The sequence below is a fragment of the Phocoena sinus genome, chromosome 8 (genome assembly GCF_008692025.1).
Source record: "Phocoena sinus isolate mPhoSin1 chromosome 8, mPhoSin1.pri, whole genome shotgun sequence".
Classification (NCBI taxonomy): domain Eukaryota; kingdom Metazoa; phylum Chordata; class Mammalia; order Artiodactyla; family Phocoenidae; genus Phocoena; species Phocoena sinus.
Window position 1 is genome coordinate 56,757,244 of NC_045770.1, and position 19,748 is coordinate 56,776,991.

The window sequence follows — 19,748 nt, forward strand, 5'->3', positions numbered from 1 at the left end:
CAGTTCCAACCCACAAGTCCCCGCCCCTCCTCACACTCCACTAACTGGTAGGCTGAGCCAGGCACCTCGGGACACTGTTTCAACTTCTGTGAGTGGGGTGTTTATGCTGTTCTTGAAAAACCTTTGCTACTTTTCTCCTCCTGACTAATGTTTACTTACCCATCAAATCTCATCTGGGGTTGGGATCCCAAAAGGCTTCTCAGATACACTGTGAGACCCTGAGTTAGGAAACTTGCCTCTACTACATTCCTGATTATTCTATTGCATTCTACTGTCTTTTAATAAGTTTGTAACACACATGTGCAGCCACACATACCCCTCCTGCAAACACACAAACTTACACACTGAATTTCTCAAGCAAAAGAACCTTGTCTGATTCATCTCTGGATTCCCGGTGCCTCGCAGAGAATCAGGACATGTGTTTTTGAAGTGAAGGCACAGTTCCAAAGCCACTTCTTCCATGAAGACCTCCTTGATCATAATGATAGCATTTATAGCAATTGCTTCTGTAATACCTATCATTGAGTCGTTCTGAAGAATAATGATCTGCCTTTTTCCCCCTTAGACTGAATTTCTCCACCACCTGGACTGACCTAGCAGAAAGAACACAGTGTTTTAGAGTCAGACACAACAGGAATCAGGAACTTTTGGAATCTTGGCTCTGCCACCTTCTAGTTATATGTTCCTAGGCAAGCCAGTTTCCCTCTCTCAGCTTTAGTTTTCCCATCTGTAAAATAGTAACAAGGTTGCTGTGGGGATTAAGTAAATTAATGTTAAGAATAGTGCCCAGTGCAGGACCTGGTATATAATAATTGCACTAAAAATATTTTAATAAAAGGTAAGCATACTATCTTTCTAGGGTATTCAGAAAGCCTGAAGACACTTTGGATCTGATCCCAGAGCTGGCTAAGATGTATGTCACACCGTCTCCTATTCTGAAACGTTGAGTAGTTCCACATGGCTAGAGCCTAGGGTATGCAGTCAGGTGTTTGCTGAGAAGGGAGTAATTGAGAAATCCCAAATACCTGGTTCCAAGATCTGGTGGAATTTCACAGAAAACATTTGTCTGTTTCCAAGCTGTATTAGTTTCCTGAGGCTGCTGTATCAAATTACTACAAACTGGCTAGCTTAAAACAACTGAAAATTGTTCTTTCACAGCTCTAGAGGCCAGAAGCCCCAAATCAAGGGGCTTAGTGCTAGGTCTGAAGAAGTCCAGGGACTGTGGGAGCCAGAGAAGACAGTCACATTTCACAGTGGAGGTGACATTTAACCTGGGTATTGAGAGACCAATAAGAGTTCACCAGGCAGGGAGGGAAGAAAGGATGTTCCAGCACAGAGAGCAGGAGCGATTTTCCACAAGCCTTTACTGAGGTTCAACTCTGCATCAGGCAGATTACTAGACACCAGATATACAGAACTGAGGTAAATAACACTTCTCAGACTTTTCCACCTACATGCCACAAACCCTAGGAGAGCTGGCACTCACCCCTAGGGGTATGGCAGAAAACTGAAATAGTCTCCTAAGTGTTCAATAAATGCTACCTATCATTTTTTTTTCTTTTTCATTTTTGTTTTTTTGTTTGTTTGTTTGTTCCTTTGGCTGTGTTGGGTCTTTGTTGCTGTGCACGGGCTTTCTCTACTTGCAGCGAGTGGGGGCTACTCTTCGTTGAGGTGCGTGGGATTCTCATCGTCATGGCTTCTCTTGTTGCAGAGCATGGGCTCTAGAGCGCAGGCTCAGTAGTTGTGGCTCACGGGCTTGGTTGCTCCACGGCATGTGGGATCTTCCCGGACCAGGGCTCGAACCCGTGTCCCCTGCATTGGCAGGCGGATTCTTAACCACTGGCCACCAGGGAAGTCCCTGTGCCAGGCATTGTTGTAAGCAGTTCATGTGTACACTCACCACAGTGCTGGAGATTAGACAGCTAAAGCAAGATTTCTGTCACCTGCCCTAGGTCACATGTCTTGAGTTTTAAGCTGGGGTTTGAAAGTAGTCTAACTCCAATGTTGTTAATCCTACATTTTACTGCCTCTAATAAAAGAGTATTATAGCATATATTTTAAATTTTATTTTTACAGTGAAGTCATGTTTTTCTCAGAATATATTTCTATATCATATACAGGAAATTTAAAAAATACATCATTTGTGTTTAATCAGAGGAAAAAATACTTTGTATTGATTTTCATCAAAAGTAATTAGAAATCTCAAAAATCATTTGGTATTTTAGAAATGAGAAAAGGTGCTTTATAAATGTGCGTAAGGGCATTGTAATGTTATGTAAAAAGTGTAGGAGATACAATTGTGTGTATGCATGATAAAATATGAGCTGAAAATACACAAACCAAAACTCCCTAAGCAATAAGTGGTGAAAAATAGCTTGAAAAAGAGGTTACAAGGAAGAAAAACAGGATTACGCAAAAGAAGTTTAGAATATATACGGGGCAGAAGTTTGTCATAAAAATTGTGGTTGAAGCCAAGGGGTGGGGGAAATTCCTATTTTTCTCCTCCTAGTGATCCCATTATACCCATTAAATGAGAATTTCTCAGAAGTATTAGAAAAAAGCGTCAGATTTGCAGCCTACCCCAAGTAAAGTGAAATGTTTCACGGATAAGAAGACCAGACTCTGCCATCCACTGGCACAACCCCTCTAGAAGATTGAAGGTCACTGTTTGTATTAGTTTAAGCCATAAACTGGCTGGCTTAAAACAGCAGAAATTTATTCTCTCATAGGTGTGGAGGCTGGAAGTCCAAAATCAAGGTGGTGTTAGGGCTACACTCCCTCAAAGACTCTTAAGGAGAATCCTTCTCTGCCTCTTCCAGCTTGTGGTGGCTCCAGTTGTTTCTTGGCTTGTGGCTACATAACTCCAGTCCCTGCTTCCTTAACATGGCCTCTCCCCTTTCCCTGTGTCTCTCCTTTCTTTTACTTTTAAGAACACTTGTCATAGGATTCAGGGCCCTCCCAGATAATCCAGGGTTATTTCATCTTGAGATCCTTAATTATATCTGTAAAGACTTTTTCCAAATAAAGTCACATTCACAAGTTCCAGGGATTAGGACATATCCATATTATTTTGTGGGTCAGCATTTAACCCATCACACCATTCCTATGTGTGGCCTGCCCCTCTTTTCTCTCAGGCCAGCCTGCCCAAAAGATGGAGAAATTAAGTTGGTATTAATCTAAACTAGATAGTTTTAAATTAAGATGTTAGTTGTAATCTCCAGAGTAACCATGAAGAAAATAACTCAAAAATATACAGTAAAAGAGACAACAAGAGAATTAAAATAATATATTAGAAAATACATGTTTAACACAAAAGAAGGCAGGAATGGAAGGTGAGAAAGAACAACAAAATGGCAGATGTAAATCCTACCTTAGTAATTGCATTAAATGTAATTAACGCTCCAATCAGAAGGCAGAAAGTAGAAGTACTGTATGTATTTTTAAAAAGTCCAACACTATTGTGTCTACAAAAACACACTTCTTATTTAAAGACACAAATAGGTTGAAAGGGAAAGGATAGAAGATATTCCATGCAAATGGTAACCAAGAGAGAACTGGGGTGCCTATATTATACTAATACAGGCTACACAAAACTGATTTTAAGATAAAAATTGTTACTAGAGATAAAGATATTTTATAATGATAAAAGGGTGACTTCATTAGGAAGATATAAAATTATAAACATATGCACATAACAGCAGAGTCCCAAAATATATGAAGCAAAACTTGCAGAATTGAAGGGAAAAATAAACAGTTCAACAACAATACTTGGTTACTTCAGTACCCCACTTTCAGTAATGGATAAAACGACTAGGCAGAAGATCAACAAGGAAAAGGAGACTTGAACAACACAATAAGCCAACTTGACCTAATAGATATCTAATCCATCTTTGTTGTTCCAACCAACAAAGGTGGAATACATGCTTTTCTCAAATGCACATGGAATGTTCTCTAAGATAGATCATATGTTTGGTCATTAAAAAGGTCCCAATAAATTAAAAGGGGTTGAAATCATACAAAGTATGTTCTAAGAACATAATGAAATCAAATTAGAAATAAATGACAAAAGAAATTTGGAAAAATATTAGATACATGGAAATTAACCAACATACTCTTAATAACCATGGGTCAACAAAGAAATCAGAAGATAAGTTATAAAAAACTTTGAGATGAATGAAACAAAAACACAACACACCAAAACTGTGGGATGCAGCTAAAGCAGTTCTTAGAGGGAAACTTATAACTCACCCATATTAAACAAGAAAAAAAAATCTCAAATTAATAAACTAAACTTCCACCTTAAGACACTGGAAAAAGAAGAGCAAACTAACTCAGAGGAAATACTAGAGGAAAATACGCTAAATACATTTACACTAAAGCACAAATAAATGACATAAAAAATAGAAAAAGAACAGAGAAAATCAGTGTAAACAGATGGCTCTTTGAAAAGATCAATTAAATTGACAAATCTTTAGCTAGACTGATCAAGAAAAAAAAGAGAGAAGCCTCAAATTACTAAAATCAGGACTGAAAGCAAGGACATCACTACCAGCCTTTCAGAAATAAAAAGGATTGGAAGGGAAGCTTATGAACAATTGTATGACAACAGATTAGATTATCAAATGAAATGGACAAATTCCTAGAGACACACAAACTACCAAAACTGATTCAAGAACAAAAAGAAAATCTAAAGAGATCTATAACAAGGAGAGTTTAAATTAGTAATCAAAAACTTTCCACAAAGAAAAGCCTAGGCCCAAATGGCTTCAGGGGTGAATTCTACCAAATATTTAAAGAAAAATTAACATCAATCCTTCACAACTCTTCCAAGAACAGAAGAAAAGACGTCCCAAATCATTCTATGTGGCCAGCATTACCCTGATACCAAAATCAGGCAAAGACAAGGAAACTACAAACCAATATCCCTTATTCATTATAAATATAGACATAAAGATCTTCAACAATATACTAGTGAATCAAATACTAGTGAACTAAATCCAAACATATAAATTTTTTTTTACCAAGAATGCAAGATTGGTTTAGCATACACAAATCCATTAATGTAATACATCATATTAATAGAATAAAGGACAGAAACCATATGATCATCTCAGCAGATGCAGAAAAAGCATTTGACACAAACAATTTCCGTAAAGTTGCAAGATACGTGATCAATATGCAAAAACCAATTGTATTTCTATACACTAACGCGGCAATCTGAAACAAAATTAGGAAACTATTCCATTAACAGTAGCAACAAAACCATAAAATGCTTAAGAATAAATTTAACAGAAGTGCAAGACTTGTATATGGAAAACTACAAACACCATTAAACACCACTAAATGAATGGGAAAACATCCAGAACACTTAGTATTGTTAAAATGGCAACATTCACCAAATTGATCTGTCGCTTCAAATGCAACGTCTATCAAAACCCTGGCTGCCTTTTTGCAAACATTAACAGGCCTATCCTAAAATTCATATGGAAATGCAAGGGACACAGAATAACCAAGACAATCTAAAAGAGAACAGTGTTGGGACTCACATTTCCCGATTTCAAAATTTATCACAAAGCTAATCAAGACAGTGTGCTACTAAAGTAAGTATAGAAATAGAGATGAGCAGAATAGAACTGAGAATCCAGAAATAAACCCTTACATTTATGATCAATTGATTTTGGACAAAAGTGCCAAGACAATTTTATGAGGAAAGAATGGTCTTTTCAACAAACGGTGCTGGGATAACTGGATATCCAAAAGAATGGAAATGCAAAAGAATGAAGTGGGACCCTACCTCAACCATACACAAAAATTAACTCAAAGTGGTCCAGATGGGCTTCGCCAGTGGCACAGTGGTTAAGAATCATCCTGTCAGTGCAGGGGTCACGGGTTCGAGCCCTGGTCCGGGAAGATCCCACATTCCGTGGAGCAAATAAGCCCTCAAGCCACAATTACTGAGCCCGGGTGCCACAACTACTGAAGCCGCATGCCTAGAGCCTATGCTCTGAAACAAAGAGAAGCCACCGTAATGAGAAGCCGAGAAGCCCGTGCACCGCAATGAAGAGTAGCCCCCGCCACTGCAACTAGAGAAAGTCCATGCGCAGCAGCAAAGACCCAACACAGCCAAAAATAAAATAAATAACTTTATTAAAAAAATAGTCCAGATATCTAAATGTAGACGCTAAGAACTCTAAAACGTTTAGAAGAAAACATAGGAGTAAATCTTTGTGACCTTGGATTAGGCTGTGGCTTCTTAGATATGAAAGCACACACTACAAAAACAAGAAACAAAAAACCTAGATAAATTTGATTACACCAAAATTTAAAATTTTCATGCTCCAAAGGACAAATGGTACATGATTCGTGGAACATGCTACATCACAGATACACCTCGAAAACTTTATGCTAAATCTAAGAAGCCAGACACAGAAGGCCACCTATTGTATAATTCCACTTGTAGAAAATGTCCAAAACAGGAAAATTCATATAGACAGACAGTAGGTTAGTGATTAGTTTTTAGCCAGGGCCTGACGGGAAGGGTAATAAGGAATAACTGCTAACTGGTATGGGATTACTTTTGGTGGTGATGAAATTGTTCTGGAATTAGAGAGTGGTGATTGATGCACAACTTTGCAAATATACTAAAACCCGCTGAATTATATACTTCAATTTTTTTCAAATTTATTCCTTTTTTTCTTGAATTTTATTTATTTCTTTACACAGCAGGTTCTTATTAGTTATCTATTTTATACATATTAGTGTATACATGTCAATCCCAATCTCCCAATTCATCCCACCACCACCACCACCACCCCACTTCCCCCTTGGTGTCCATACATTTGTTCTCTGCATCTGTGTCTCTATTTCTGCCTTGCAAACCGGTTCATCTGTACCATTTTTCTAGATTCCACATATACGCATTAATATATGATATTTGTTTTTCTCTCTCTGACTTACATCACTCTGTATAACAGGCTCTAGGTCCACCCACGTCTCTACAAATGGCCCAATTTCATTTCTTTTTATGACTGAGTAATATTCCATTGTATATATGTACCACGACTTCTTTAACCATTCGTCTGTCGATGGACATTTAGGTTGCTTCCATGTCCTGGCTATTGTAAATAGAGCTGCAATGAACATTGTGGTACATGACTCTTTTAGAATTATGGTTTTCTCGGGGTATATGCCTAGTAGTGGTATTGCTGGGTTGTATGGTAGTTCTATTTTTAGTTTTTTGAGGAACTTCCATACTGTTCCCCATAGTGGCTGTATCAATTTACATTCCCACCAACAGAGGGTTCCCTTTTCTCCACGCCCTCTCCAGCATTTGTTGTTTGTAGATTTTCTGATGATGCCCATTCTAACCAGTGTGAGGTGATACCTCATTGTAGTTTTGATTTGCATTTCTCTAATGATTAGTGATGTTGAGCAGCTTTTCATGTGCTTCCTGGCCATCTGTATGTCTTCTTTGGAGAGATGTCTATTTAGGTCTTCTGCCCGTTTTTTGATTGAGTTGTTTGTTTTTTTAATATTGAGCTGCATGGGCTGTTTATATATTTTGGAGATTTTGTCCACTGATTGATTTGCAAATATTTTCTCCCATTCTGAGGGTTGTCCTTTCGTCTTGTTTATAGTTTCCTGTGCAAAAGCTTTTAAGTTTCATTAGGTCCCATTTGTTTATTTTGGTGTTTATTTCCATTACTCTGGGAGGTGGGTCAGAAAGGATCTTGCTGTGATTTATGTCAAAGGGTGTTCTTCCCATGTTCTCCTCTAAGAGTTTTATAGTGTCCGGTCTTACATTTAGGTCTTTAATCAATTTTGAGTTTATTTTTGTGTGTGGTGTTAGGGACTGTTCTAATTTCGTTCTTTTACATGTAGCTGTCCAGTTTTCCCAGCACCACTTATTGATGAGACTGTCTTTTCTCCATTGTATATCCTTGCCTCCTTTGTCATAGATTAGTTGACTGTAGTACATACTTTAAAAGGATGGGCTTTACGATACATGAATTATATCTCAATAAAGCTTTTATTTAAAAAGAAAATAAGGAAGTCTGGCCACTTTGCTGCAGGAACAGCAAGCTGGAGAGAGGCCTGGAAACAGGGAGCTCAGTTTAATAGGTCCGGGAGACCCCCTAAGGGTATGATGATGATGACGATGATCACAGCTATTATTTCCTGTTGAGAGAGCTGGATGAATACATTTTATTTTTATATCATATATTTATATACCTATTATCTCATTTACTCAGGAATATCGATTATTCCCATTTACAGATGAGGAAGCTGAGGTTCAGAAAGGTTAAGTGACATGATAATGCAGCTGGTAAGGGCAATGTCACAGGCTGGATCCCACACTCATTCGTATATGTTATCAGGGATGAGAAAGGAGGGAATGATTTGAGAGACAAAAATGTCAGCATCAGCATCGGCAAGCAGCTATGGGAGTGGGGGGCAGGGAAGGGGGAGGAGCGAAGAGCCCACCACGACTGATGGTGGGCAGTAGTGACATCTAGAACCAGACAGGGAATGTAAAAGGAGGCAAAGTTTTTTAAAAGATGAGTGCTTTACGTTTCTGTCGCCCTTATTACATTTCAAGCATCTGAGAACCGGGGGACATTCAATTTGGAAGCCCCTCGTTCCCTGTCAAGAGGAGGAATTCGGTGAATGTTGATTTGCTGAGTAATTAGGGGCAAGTCTGTTGGCCTTTCTGTGCCAAGTTTCCCAGGTTAGGAGGAATTGCTCACGGTGAATGTTAAATTTCTGTCTATCTCTCAGCTTTTGGGAGTCTGTGATTTTATTTATCTCTAGCTTCTAGCCCTGGGTAGAACCTAGATAAGCGTCATAATGTGAAAAGAAAGCTTAGGAAGCTGCGCCGCGTTCGCCTCAGACCTGTCCTCAGTGCCCCCTAGTGGCCATATCTGGGAACAACAAGCAGAATCATGAACTGACCTTCAGGCTGAGACAGCAGCCGCACTCCCACCGTCCAAAGGCAGAGGGTCTTCTGGAAAAGGAGTTTCCAGTTCCCTCTCCCAAGGTAACAACTCCCAACCCAAGGCAATGTTCACAGCATTTACCTAGAGTTCACCACACACAGCTTAGAGCGAGGCACGCCTCTGCTCTGCACAGCTGGCTGCTAGACACGCTTGCTATTTGCAGGGGATCAGTTACAGAGCCCCCCACCCCTACTCCACTCCCCTCCCTCCAGTGGATAACAAAATGAGAGGATGCTCAAGTCCCTCGTATAAAATAGAGTAGTCCAGTTGGCACCATGCATCTGCAGATGCAAAGCCCATGGATACAGAGGGCCGAACTTACGTTGCCCCGGGTGGTCCCTCCGAGATTTGGGGCCTGGTTATTGTTCCTGTTCCTAGGCAGAGATGGTGGAGTTCCCTGATGCACAGTAGGTATCCAATCTTCACAAAATTAATGCTGAGAATAATGGCCTACGTTTGTGGGTTGGCCTAGTTTAGCCTGGAGCCAGATGATGAGGGTCATGGCTAGCCTCGGGCTGGGGCTGGTATGGGGCCGAGAGGCATCAGAAAACAGGCCTTTCCTCCATCCTAAAGGAAATGTCTGTCCTCTAACCTGGGCTCTGTGGCCTGAGGCCTAAGACCTGCTTGGAGCTACAGAATCTAGCCTCTGTTGGCCTCCAGGGCACCTCTTCTCTGCCCTGCCCTCCTCCCCACCGAAAAACTCTGGAGAAGCCAGCTCCCTGCCCTTCCATGGGAAGCCCCACTGCAGACCTCTCCACCACCACCTCTCAGTGGTTCGAATCAGCAGCCTCCCCAATTTGCACTTGCTGCTCTGCCCTTCAGCTCCTTCCTGGCAAACTTCCAGTCACCCATTGAGTCCCAGCTCACGCTGGGGCCCCAGATCAATGAGGCACCCCAGGTTGGATTAGGGGCCTCTCCATCACAGCTCTGACCACCCTGCATATCCTCAGCTGTTTCCAATGTTTGTTTCTGCTCCCACGCAGCCAGCTCACAGCTTCTGGCCCAGAGGAATGGTCCCTGAGGTGAATGGTAAAGACAGGCATTAGGTAGTGGGAAGTGGGAAAGTCACTTTAGTCTCAGGTGGGAAGGGTTCCCCCAGGTACCTGGTACTCATTGAACTGAACGGAATTAGAACAGAGAGAGGTGGCGTGTTGTGAGATCCAGGTGTGGTATGAAATCACTAGAGTGACAGCGGGCCAGGCCTCCCTCTTTGTGGTATAACTGAGGCCAGGGGCAAGGAACATGGTTGAGTGATCCATATGGACCTTTCTAGCTCAGCTATTCTAGGACCTTACAGCAGGACAGTAGCCTTTACCACAGGTGGAAGGCAGCTGTGAAGGGGCTCCAGTGAGCCCTGCCTCCTGGTGTTCACTCCGTGTGTAATCCTCAAGAGTGTGAGCTGGACCTAGTGACTTGCATCTAATGGAGAGAATATGGCAAAAGGGATAGGTTGTCACTTCCAAGATTAGGTTATAGAAGGCTGTGGCTTCTGTTTGCACTCTCTCTGGTTCTTCTTGCTTACTCTCTCTGATGCAGCCAGCTGCCACGCTGTGAGCTACTCTACAGAAAGGCCCGTGTGGCAAGGAACTGGGAGTGGCCTCCGGTCAAAGCCAGTGAGGAGGTGAATCCTGCCAACAGCCAAAAGAATGACCTTGGAAGTGGATCCTCCCCTGTCAAGCCTTGGGATGATCACAGCCCAGCTGATACCTTGATTGCAGCCTTGTGTGAGACCCTGAAGCAGAGGGCCCAGCTAAGCTGTACCTTGATCACTGACCCTCAGAAAGTGACACTGTTGTTTGCAGCTACTAAGTTCTGTCTTTTTTTTTTTTTTTGGCTGCGCTGCAGTGGCATGTGGGATCTTAGTTCCCCAACCAGGGATGGAACCCGTGCCCCTTGCATTGGAAGTGCAGAGTCTTAACCACTGGACTGCCAGGGAAGTCCCAACAGCCACTAAGTTGTGGAGTAATTTATTACACAGCAATTAATAACTAATACACCACATAGGGCCATGTGGGCCAAAGAAGCAAGGGGGAGAGGGCTCAGCAGGCAGCCCCGTGGGGGCGGTGGTCTCCCCAAGTGTCAGCGGCAAGATGCAGATGTGGCCCCTGCAATAACTCATAGAGGACACTCATTTTCATTTATTCATTTAGGAATATACAAAAGTCTGACATGGTATAATGATCTCATCAAGAGAAGAAAACAGAATACACCAAGGACTAGATTTCCTCCCTGGCCCCCTCTCAGAAAGGCACAAATATATGAGGTTTGGGTTCGGGGAACTTCTCTTCTGGACCAGTCTGCTGCTCAGAAGGCCAGGTCCCTCTGGGAACAGGAAATGGGATCCCTCGCCCACATCCACTACTGAGGGTGTGGGTTAAGCAAACCTAGGCCACTGAGAAGTACGTGATTTAGGCCAATGCGGGGTCTGTGCTGGGTCCATGTCATCAGCTCCCTGAGGAAAACCAGCACTCCAACCAGAACGTGGTGGGGCTTGATAATCCAAGAGATGATTAAACCAGACAGCTTCATTCCCCAGCCTGGGATCACCGCCACCTCCATCCTCTCTCTGGAGGCCAGTCCAGGCTCAGATTTCAGAGACTGGGGCCGTGGGGGGTGGCAGAAAGGAGAATTGAGCTTGAATATTCCAGACGTTTATCCCTGAGCTCTTGAAAATGGGGACCCCTGTTGCCTCTGAGTCTTCCCCTTGGCAGAAGCAGCTGGTCGTGCAGTCAAGCGTGGGGTAGCCGGCGTAGAGATGTTTGTATTAGAGGAAGCTTCTGGCCCCTCATCCCCCAGGGACAAAGGGCAAATAATCTAACTGGCCTGAGTCACTAATGGCTGTCCTCCTTCCCCAGTTAACCAGGACTGAGTTTTCTCTGTAATTTTGGGAAGGGGAGAAGAGGGGTTGGTTGAGAAACCATAAAGGCCCAGATGGGTCAGCCACCACCTAGAACAGGACAAATTGGAAGTGAAAGAGCTTGAAACATTCACTTTTTCCTTCTTAAAAAAAGACCTAACATTGTAATGGTTTAACAAAATTATTATAATTTCTTTTAAATAACCCACAGACACCCATGACGCTTCCACATTTACAGAACAAAAAGCACTAGAGAACTTGGTAGAAAACGATTTGCAGCTGGTTCCTCCCAGAAGCTGTCCCCCGCGGACAGGCTCAGTTCACTTCCAGGACCTCGGTCTCCGGGAGGCCGAACTTGGTCTTGTGCTGGTCGAAGAGCTTCACCAGGGCTTCCACGTACATGGCGTGGTACAGGTCGATGTCCTGCTGGGTCGGGTGCTCCAGCTTGGGGGTAGTGATGGGCTCACCCACTGCAGGGATGGGGCAGAGGCCTCTGGTTAGTCAGTGCCATCCGGCCCACGCTCCCTGGGCATCCACCATAATGCTGATGGTAGCGACCCTGCGCTACTTGCCAGCCGCCTGTCAGGAACTGTGCTGAATGTGCTCCATTGCAGGCTGTCCCTTTTACAGGTGAGAAGACTGGGGCCCAGGGGTACGGGAAGGGACCTGCCCAAGGCCGCATAGCCACTAAGCAGCAGATAGGATCAAGTCCAGCTGTACCCACAGTACTCAGCTGGGAGCTCCTGTGAGAGGTGTGGGATCAGGTAATGGCTTTGCTTTTGCCCTGCTCTGGGCACATCACTTCACCTCTCTGCGCCTTAGTTTCCTCACCTATCACATGGGGATCCTTCCTTATAGGGCTATGCCACAGCAATGAAAACCCAGAATCCTAACCACTAGGACACCAGGAAACTCCCCAGTTTTCCATTCTTAAGGTGAGGAGCAAACTCCTTCATGCCGTCCACTAGACCCCATCCCTCTCCAGCCACCCTGTGCATGGAAATGTCCCTGCTGCCTCACAGACGTCAGACCTGGTATGGGATTTGTGTGTAACAAGAGTCAAGGGTGAGTCTGGATCGTGTGACCTAAAATGCAGGAAGTTGATCTCTCTGGAAAAAGTACAAAGCAAAACATCTGGCCCTGATAAGAACTCAAAGTATCTATGTGAGCTTTGGCCCCTGAAGTCCATGGCTTGCGGCCTCCATGCTCTTATGTGATCTCTAGATTGTGAACCATTAACAGATGCATACAGACACACATACTCCTACAATAGATAATTCTCTGGAGTCCTCTAAATTGTCTCATATGAACGCAAAGCAACACAGCTGGGGACGAAGTGCAGCCAGTTTTTTTGCTACGCTTCTCACAGGCTTCTGCTCCAGGCATATTGATTTGCATCTGTTCCTCAAAAATCTATACAGTCTTGCTGCGGGAACCTCATTTAGGCCATTGTTTCTGACAAAAAGTCTCTTCCTCCCCTCTTTTTCAGGATAATTCCTATTCAGCTAATAGTGTAAGAGTCACAGGGACTTCCCGGTGGTGCAGTGGTTAAGAATCCGCCTGCCAATGCAGGGGACACGGGTTCGAGCCCTGGTCCGGGAAGATCCCACATGCCGCGGAGCAGCCAAGCCCGTGCGCCACTACTACTGAGCTCGTGTGCCACAACTACTGAAGCCCGTGTGCCTATAGCCCATGCTCCACAACAAGAGAAGCCACAATAATGAGAAGCCCGTGCACCACAACGAAGAGTAGCCCCCGCTCGCCGCAACTAGAGAAAGCCCGTGAGCAGCAACCAAGACCCAACACAACCAAAAGTAAAACAATAAAATTATATAAAAAAAAAAAAGAGTCACCTCCTCCCTGGGGTCCATTATGACCCTCCAGAGCACCCTGCATGTCCTCCTCACACCCCCTATTGGTCTTTGCTGTAAGGGGGGTCTTCCCTGATAGACTTGGGCTCTGAAAACACAGAATTGCTGAGTCCTGTTTTCTTATCTAGCACAGCTTAGCTCGTGGTAATGGAACTATCCCCTATCCCCCTCCCGCAACGATCATTCCCATCAGCACCCAAACAGGTCCACGTCCTCATGGTTCAGAGCCTGGACATCAGAGCCAGGGATGGATTTGAATCCTAACTCTGCCACTAAACTAGCTGTGGCACCCGAGTTCAGGGTCTGGAGGAAGGGGGGCTCACCCACGGTGGTGATGGGCTTGGAGTAGGGCACCAGCCCCCAGGTGTCGGAAGAGAAGAGGCCTCGGCCATGGAAGATGCACGGGGCGAAGCCAATGTACTTCTGGAACTTTTTCTGGACCCATCGGCCCCAGGAGCCCTCCTCAAAGATCACCTGCTGGTACACCTCATTCTCCCCGAAGGAGTAGGTGGGAACCAGGTCGGCTCTGGAAGGGAGAGGCCAGGGTCTGTCATAGCCCAATCACTGGCTTCAGTTCCTCCTGGCGGCCCTAGAGGCCCCAGACACCAGCCAAACTCCCCTCCGTCAGGGGTGTACAAGAATCAGCCGGGGGACCCCAAACCACATGTCCCCTCACTGCCAGATGGGGACAGGCCCTCTGCCCCTGTTAGTGACTGGGGAGCATGTCAGGGCTTTACAATGTGGCCCTGACCAGGTCACTATAGCCTCACTCAGTTTTCTCAAGTGGAAAATGGGGATGGCATCCCTGCAGGATTTTGCAGGAGAATCAAACGGGACCATAGAAGTAAATACACTTTGTCCAGTGAAATGTGCTGAACAGGTGGCTATCCAGAATGTACCCCTAGAAAAGGTCAGAGAAATCCAGGCTGCCTAGCTCCTCTCTGCCTGTCCCCAGGGTTACCCCTCCAAGAAGCCTTCCTTGATATTTCGGGCCACAACACTCTCCTTCCTGGCCTTTCGCTCTCCTAGCTGCATGACACGCTGTGGCCCTGGGGCACAGTGCTGCCTCTGGGCTTGGCTGGCCTCTCAGCCCACCTGCCAGGGCCCAGGAGACCCAGGCTGCATCTTCGCCCACTCGGCCGCCCAGCCTGAGCTTGGGCAACCCTGGCCTGAACCTCTGGGCTCCAACCTCCCCTTCCCCACAGGATAGCTAACCCCCTTCTCTGCCTTCCTGGGGTGTGGGTTCCGCCTTCAGGAGGCAAGGAGCTGCTGCCCTGGGCTGCGCAGAACTGTTGACAGGTGTGTGCGTGCGTGTGCACACGTGTTCTGGGAGGCACTCACCCATGGCGCAGGGCCAGTTTCACAAAGCCTTTGCGATTGCGCAGGGTGACTGCGTTCTTGCCGGGCATGGAGCTCAGGGACTCGGCCGCGCCCCCCACCACGATGATGATGGCATTGCCGCTCCCATTCTTTGAAAGCAAGTAGTCTATGGTGTCCTGGTTCACAGGGCAGATGCCTGGGGAGTGGAGGGGGGACACACAGTCGGGGCTGCCCATGGATGCACTCCCTACCCCCTGCACATGATCAAATATAGACAGAGCCGTGGACCCGGGTCCCAGACCTAATCCAGCCACTTGGAAGTATGGCCCCACGTAAGCCATTCTTTTTTCTGAGCCTCAGCTTACTTATCTGTAAAGTGGGGACAATGACACAAGGTTGTTTAGGGAATGCATTCATTTGGCAAACGTTCCCTGAGGTCCTAACTGTCTCATGCTGGTGCCAGGTGCTAGGGAATCCCAGTAAGTCAGGCTGGTGGGGATCAAGGTGGGTGGATAATGAGAGTCATGGACGATGATTAAGTCATGCAAAGGGCAGCACAGGGGCTGGGGATGCCCAGAAAAGGGGTCAGAGAAGGCTTTCTAGGGAAGATGTTATCCTAGTTGAACCCTGAAGATTGTATGAACCGCTCTCCCACTCAGCCCTGACCCACTGTGCCTCAGCAGACCACGTCTCCAACACAGGACCAGGCACCAGGGCACGGTGGGTTGGCTTCCTGGCCAATGGACTGGCTCAGGCAGGGACACGCAGAGGTGGACTCTCACCTCCAGACATCAGGTACTCCCTCAGCACTGGCATCCGGAAGTTGCCGGCCAGCGTGGCCAGGTAGGGCCTTATGCCAGGGAACTTCTTGCTCACTTCTGTGGCCTCCGTGCTGAAGTTGCAGAAGGCACCCAGGCCCATGATGCCATGGGGGTGGTATCCGAAGATGTAGTTCCTGGTGGTCAGCAGGTTGTGTGTCTTCACCAGCTGCAGGGAAGACCTCAGGTCAGAGGAAGCTGGCCAAGAGAGGAGTACTGGGGCACACCCAGAGGTAGGGGAGGCACTAGGTGTGCCCTGGCCCCTGGAAGCCTGGGCCTGAAGGACTGGACTGACTCTCTCCTCCGACCTCAGACTCTCATCACTGGGTTCTCAGTGCCGGGTACTTGCAAGTCACCATTTGGACTTCGAGTCCCTGGGAAGGGGGTGGGAAACTTTCTCCCTCATTCCCCTTATTTCTCCAGCCGAACACATTCCCAGGTCCTCATAATTGCACTCTGCCAGCCTCCTGCATTCCCTCCCTCTGGGCCCATCCTCCTCACCACAGCCAGAGTGACTGCTCTAAAACCCCAGCGCAACTCCTGTCACTCTCAGATAAAGAGGGATGTCCAGCTTCCACTGGCATAAAGTCCAAGTCCCTTTCTTTGGCCAGAGAAGGGACAGTGCGGCTGGCCTGAATGGAAACCTCCTTCCAGACAGCCAGACTCAGCTCAGGCTCTGATGCAGGGAGCAGAAGGACAGGCCACAGCCCTTGCGCCAGCCACACTGCGGGCAGGGGAGGTCAGCTGCACAGCTGGAGTCGCTCACCTGCGGTGCTATCAACAAAGCTGTCCTGGATGCTCTAAAGGATGGTTGGCTTCCCGCCCTGGGACTGGTGGCTTGGACGGTGGGTTGGATGGTGCAAAGTTTCCCTAAACCCTGAGCAGCAAGAGGCACTGACCCAGGATCACAGGAAACATGATGGGGTGGAGGGTGCTGAGAGGGATGGAGAGGACTGGCATCTTGTTCAGAAGAACATCACTTTCTTTTAGGATTAGGAAACTAATGAATAATCAGAGAATTTTAAAAATATGGGAAAGTAGGGAGAAAATCCAAAGCACCTGTCATACCACCAACCAGATAAACCGCTCTGACTGTTGAGCTTTTCTTCTACTCAAATAGACAAATGTTCTTTTTAAAAAAAAACCACAAAACTGAGGTCATATGGTTGATATGATTTGGAAATAATTACCTCCCAAGCATATCATAGCTATTTTTCCTTATCAAAATCCCTCAGTAACATGTCTTCTCATGGCTATGCTACATGGAATAGAATTGTAATCAAACCCTGACTGATGGGCCTTTAAAAAGCTTCTAAAATTTCCCTCAGAAATAATGCTTCCATAAATACCTTATTTTTGTCCTCATGTCTGCTTGCATTCTTGAGACAAACATCAAGAAAGACAGTTCCCGGGTCAAAGGGTATGACCGTTTTGGTCTGGTGGGCTGCCCCACCTCTGGAGAAGTGGCACTGATGACATTCCCACCTGCAGCGCTTCAAGGTTCCCCCTGCCCTGCGCTGGTGCCAGCTGGAGCAGAGCCCCTGGCCACCGGCAGAATGTCAAGAGCCTGGGTTTTCTATGACTCCAGATTTGGGAACTCCCTGACTGAGGGAAGAACCTCGCGCTCAGTTTCGGGGGGCGTGGGGTGCTGGTGGTTGGCCTCCGGGAAACTGAAATCTGAATCTTCAGGTGATGGAGGCCAGAAGGGGATGGGAGTGAGGGTGGCTGGCACCCCTCCCAGCTCTGTAACTGCCCGTATGTGTGACTGTGAGAAAGACCCCGTGTCGTACCCTGTTGCTTGGGGCATTTGTACTCTTTCTCCCGTTTTGCCTTTGGCGAGCAGATTAAAACTGCTCAAAACCCCAAGTAATCCTTAGCTGCCCACCACATAAATGGGGAAGAACAGCGGCTGAATCCACGGCCAGTGAGGTAGGGGAAGCCCAGCTTTACACGCGCTTCGAGAAGTGGTTGTTCTGAGGTTTTGCCGCAGAGAGCACGTCTGCCCCACCGAATTAGCTCTCGGGAAAGCCAGAAGGAGAAAGCACCCTGTCCTGGTTTCCATGGGCGAGGAAGGCGCTGAGGTGAGAGCGGAGGCAGCCAGTACCGCATTGGAAACTTGCTCCTGAGTTGATGGCTGGGCCTGGGAGCTCCCAGCACAGGATGGGGTGGAAGACCCCGGATCTGGGCCATTCCTTTGATTACAAGGTAGAGACTAAGACCTAGAGAAAGGAGTTGCTGCTTCCCCGGAGGTCACAGCAAATCATCCTCCACCTCTAGACTAGGCCACCCAGCTGTGCTTTTCCCTGGACCTGGGATACAGATGGGCCACCTGGCGGAACCCTAGCTAGCTCTTTAAATCGTTTCCTCCCTCCCCCAAGCCTCTATCTGGTGGGACATTGGTTAAATGAGGTGCCGCGGGGCACAGTGCAGGTTAATGGCCCTTGGTGCAGCACCCAGAAAAGGACGGGCCTCTGATACGGCTTTGATCTGTCTTCATGCCACACTCCCCTCGCCATGGGTGGACAGAGCGTCCATTCAGGAGGGAGGAGGAAGGACACTGCTGATGAAGGCTCTGTTGACATACCTGCTCTCGTGTCCCCTGACTGTTTACCCATGGCAAAGTCTCAGCCCAAGGGGTTGCCCAGGTCAGGCCTGCTGGCTGACGTGAGCCTGGGACACATTCCTGGCAAGTCGCCCCTCCCACCCTGCCTCCCTGGGCAGGTAGGGTGTTCAGATAGCCTTGTCCCAGCCTGGCACCATACAGAGGAGGAAACTCAGAACCAGAGAGGAACGAAGACTCGCCTAAGCTGACACAGTGGGGCACCACGGCAGGGGAACAAAGGAATGAGAACACAGGTCCTGAAGCAGACACAGCCTTGGTTTCTATACTAGCCCTGCTACTGACTTGCTTTGTGACCTTGGGACAGTCCCTCCTCTCTGGGCCTCAGTAGGTCCATCTGTGAAATGAGACAGTTGGACAGATAGGTGACTATAAGCTCAGAGAGTGTTTCCTAGTCTCTTCTCCAAAGATCCTGCCCGTCTCTCGAGGAGAGGTGACCCGGGCACTGCCCACTCCTCTTCCAGGTAGCTGGTGGTCCTGGGGGCTGCTGTTAACACGTGAGCCCCACCTCTGCTGGGAGAAGGGATGCTCTCTGGGCCAGCTGAGCTGCCCTGGTGGCAAAGAGCAAAGAGCTTCACCAATAAGGGAGTGGGGAGGGGTGGGTGGGCACAGTTAGAAATCATTACCCAACCATTGGCAAGAGGCTGGGAAAAGGGGGTGGGACAGGAGGGTCATACACGACTCCACAGAGCATCAGCCCTGACATCAGGTCACTAAGGCCAAACCCTCCACGCACAGAAGAGGAGCCTGAGGCCCCAAGGGGCAGGGGCTTGGCCAAGGTCAACCAGCAGCAAGCACAGAGCCCAGGTTGAGGCATAAATGCCTCAGGCCCAGCTTGGCTTTGGTCCTGGTGCCTAGGGGCCCTCCCAGGGCCAGCTCACATGTGTCACGTGGCTCCAACTCCCAGCTGTCTTCTTGGAACAGAGGTGAGATAAGGGACACGGGGTTTTGTTTTGGTTCTTTGGGAAGGGCAGAGATCAGTGGGGAAGGGTACCTGTCTGTCCCAGCACTGACCAGCGGTCATCAGGTCATCCTGTTCTGGATGGGGGGAGCTACTGGCCTTGAAGAGGTTTCCTGAGGGGCAGGCCACTCTGGGGCCTGGCCCCCAAGGTAAGGGCCCTAGCAGAGAGAAAGAGTACATAATCCCTCACATCCAACCATAATTTACCACTTTTTATCATATGAGCAGCTCCATTTTACAGATAAGGGTAATGAGGCTCAGTGAGCTTGAGAAAGCATGCCCACGGTCCCATGGGCAGAAAGTAA

At 46.9% G+C, this 19,748-nt stretch overlaps 1 protein-coding gene across 1 annotated transcript in view; it reads right to left on the bottom strand.

Annotated features, from left to right (window-relative positions):
- Window positions 1-10,947: 10,947 nt before the first annotated feature.
- DGAT2 (diacylglycerol O-acyltransferase 2) overlaps window positions 10,948-19,748 on the bottom strand; it is a 32,194-nt gene continuing 23,393 nt past the window's right edge. The window contains exons 5-8 of the mRNA XM_032642142.1: window positions 15,827-16,031; window positions 15,066-15,240; window positions 14,048-14,250; window positions 10,948-12,323 (exon numbers count right to left, since the gene is read on the bottom strand). Coding sequence (XP_032498033.1) covers window positions 12,169-12,323; window positions 14,048-14,250; window positions 15,066-15,240; window positions 15,827-16,031 — 738 coding nt within the window. The 3' untranslated portion in view covers window positions 10,948-12,168. The remainder of the gene's footprint in view (window positions 12,324-14,047; window positions 14,251-15,065; window positions 15,241-15,826; window positions 16,032-19,748) is intronic.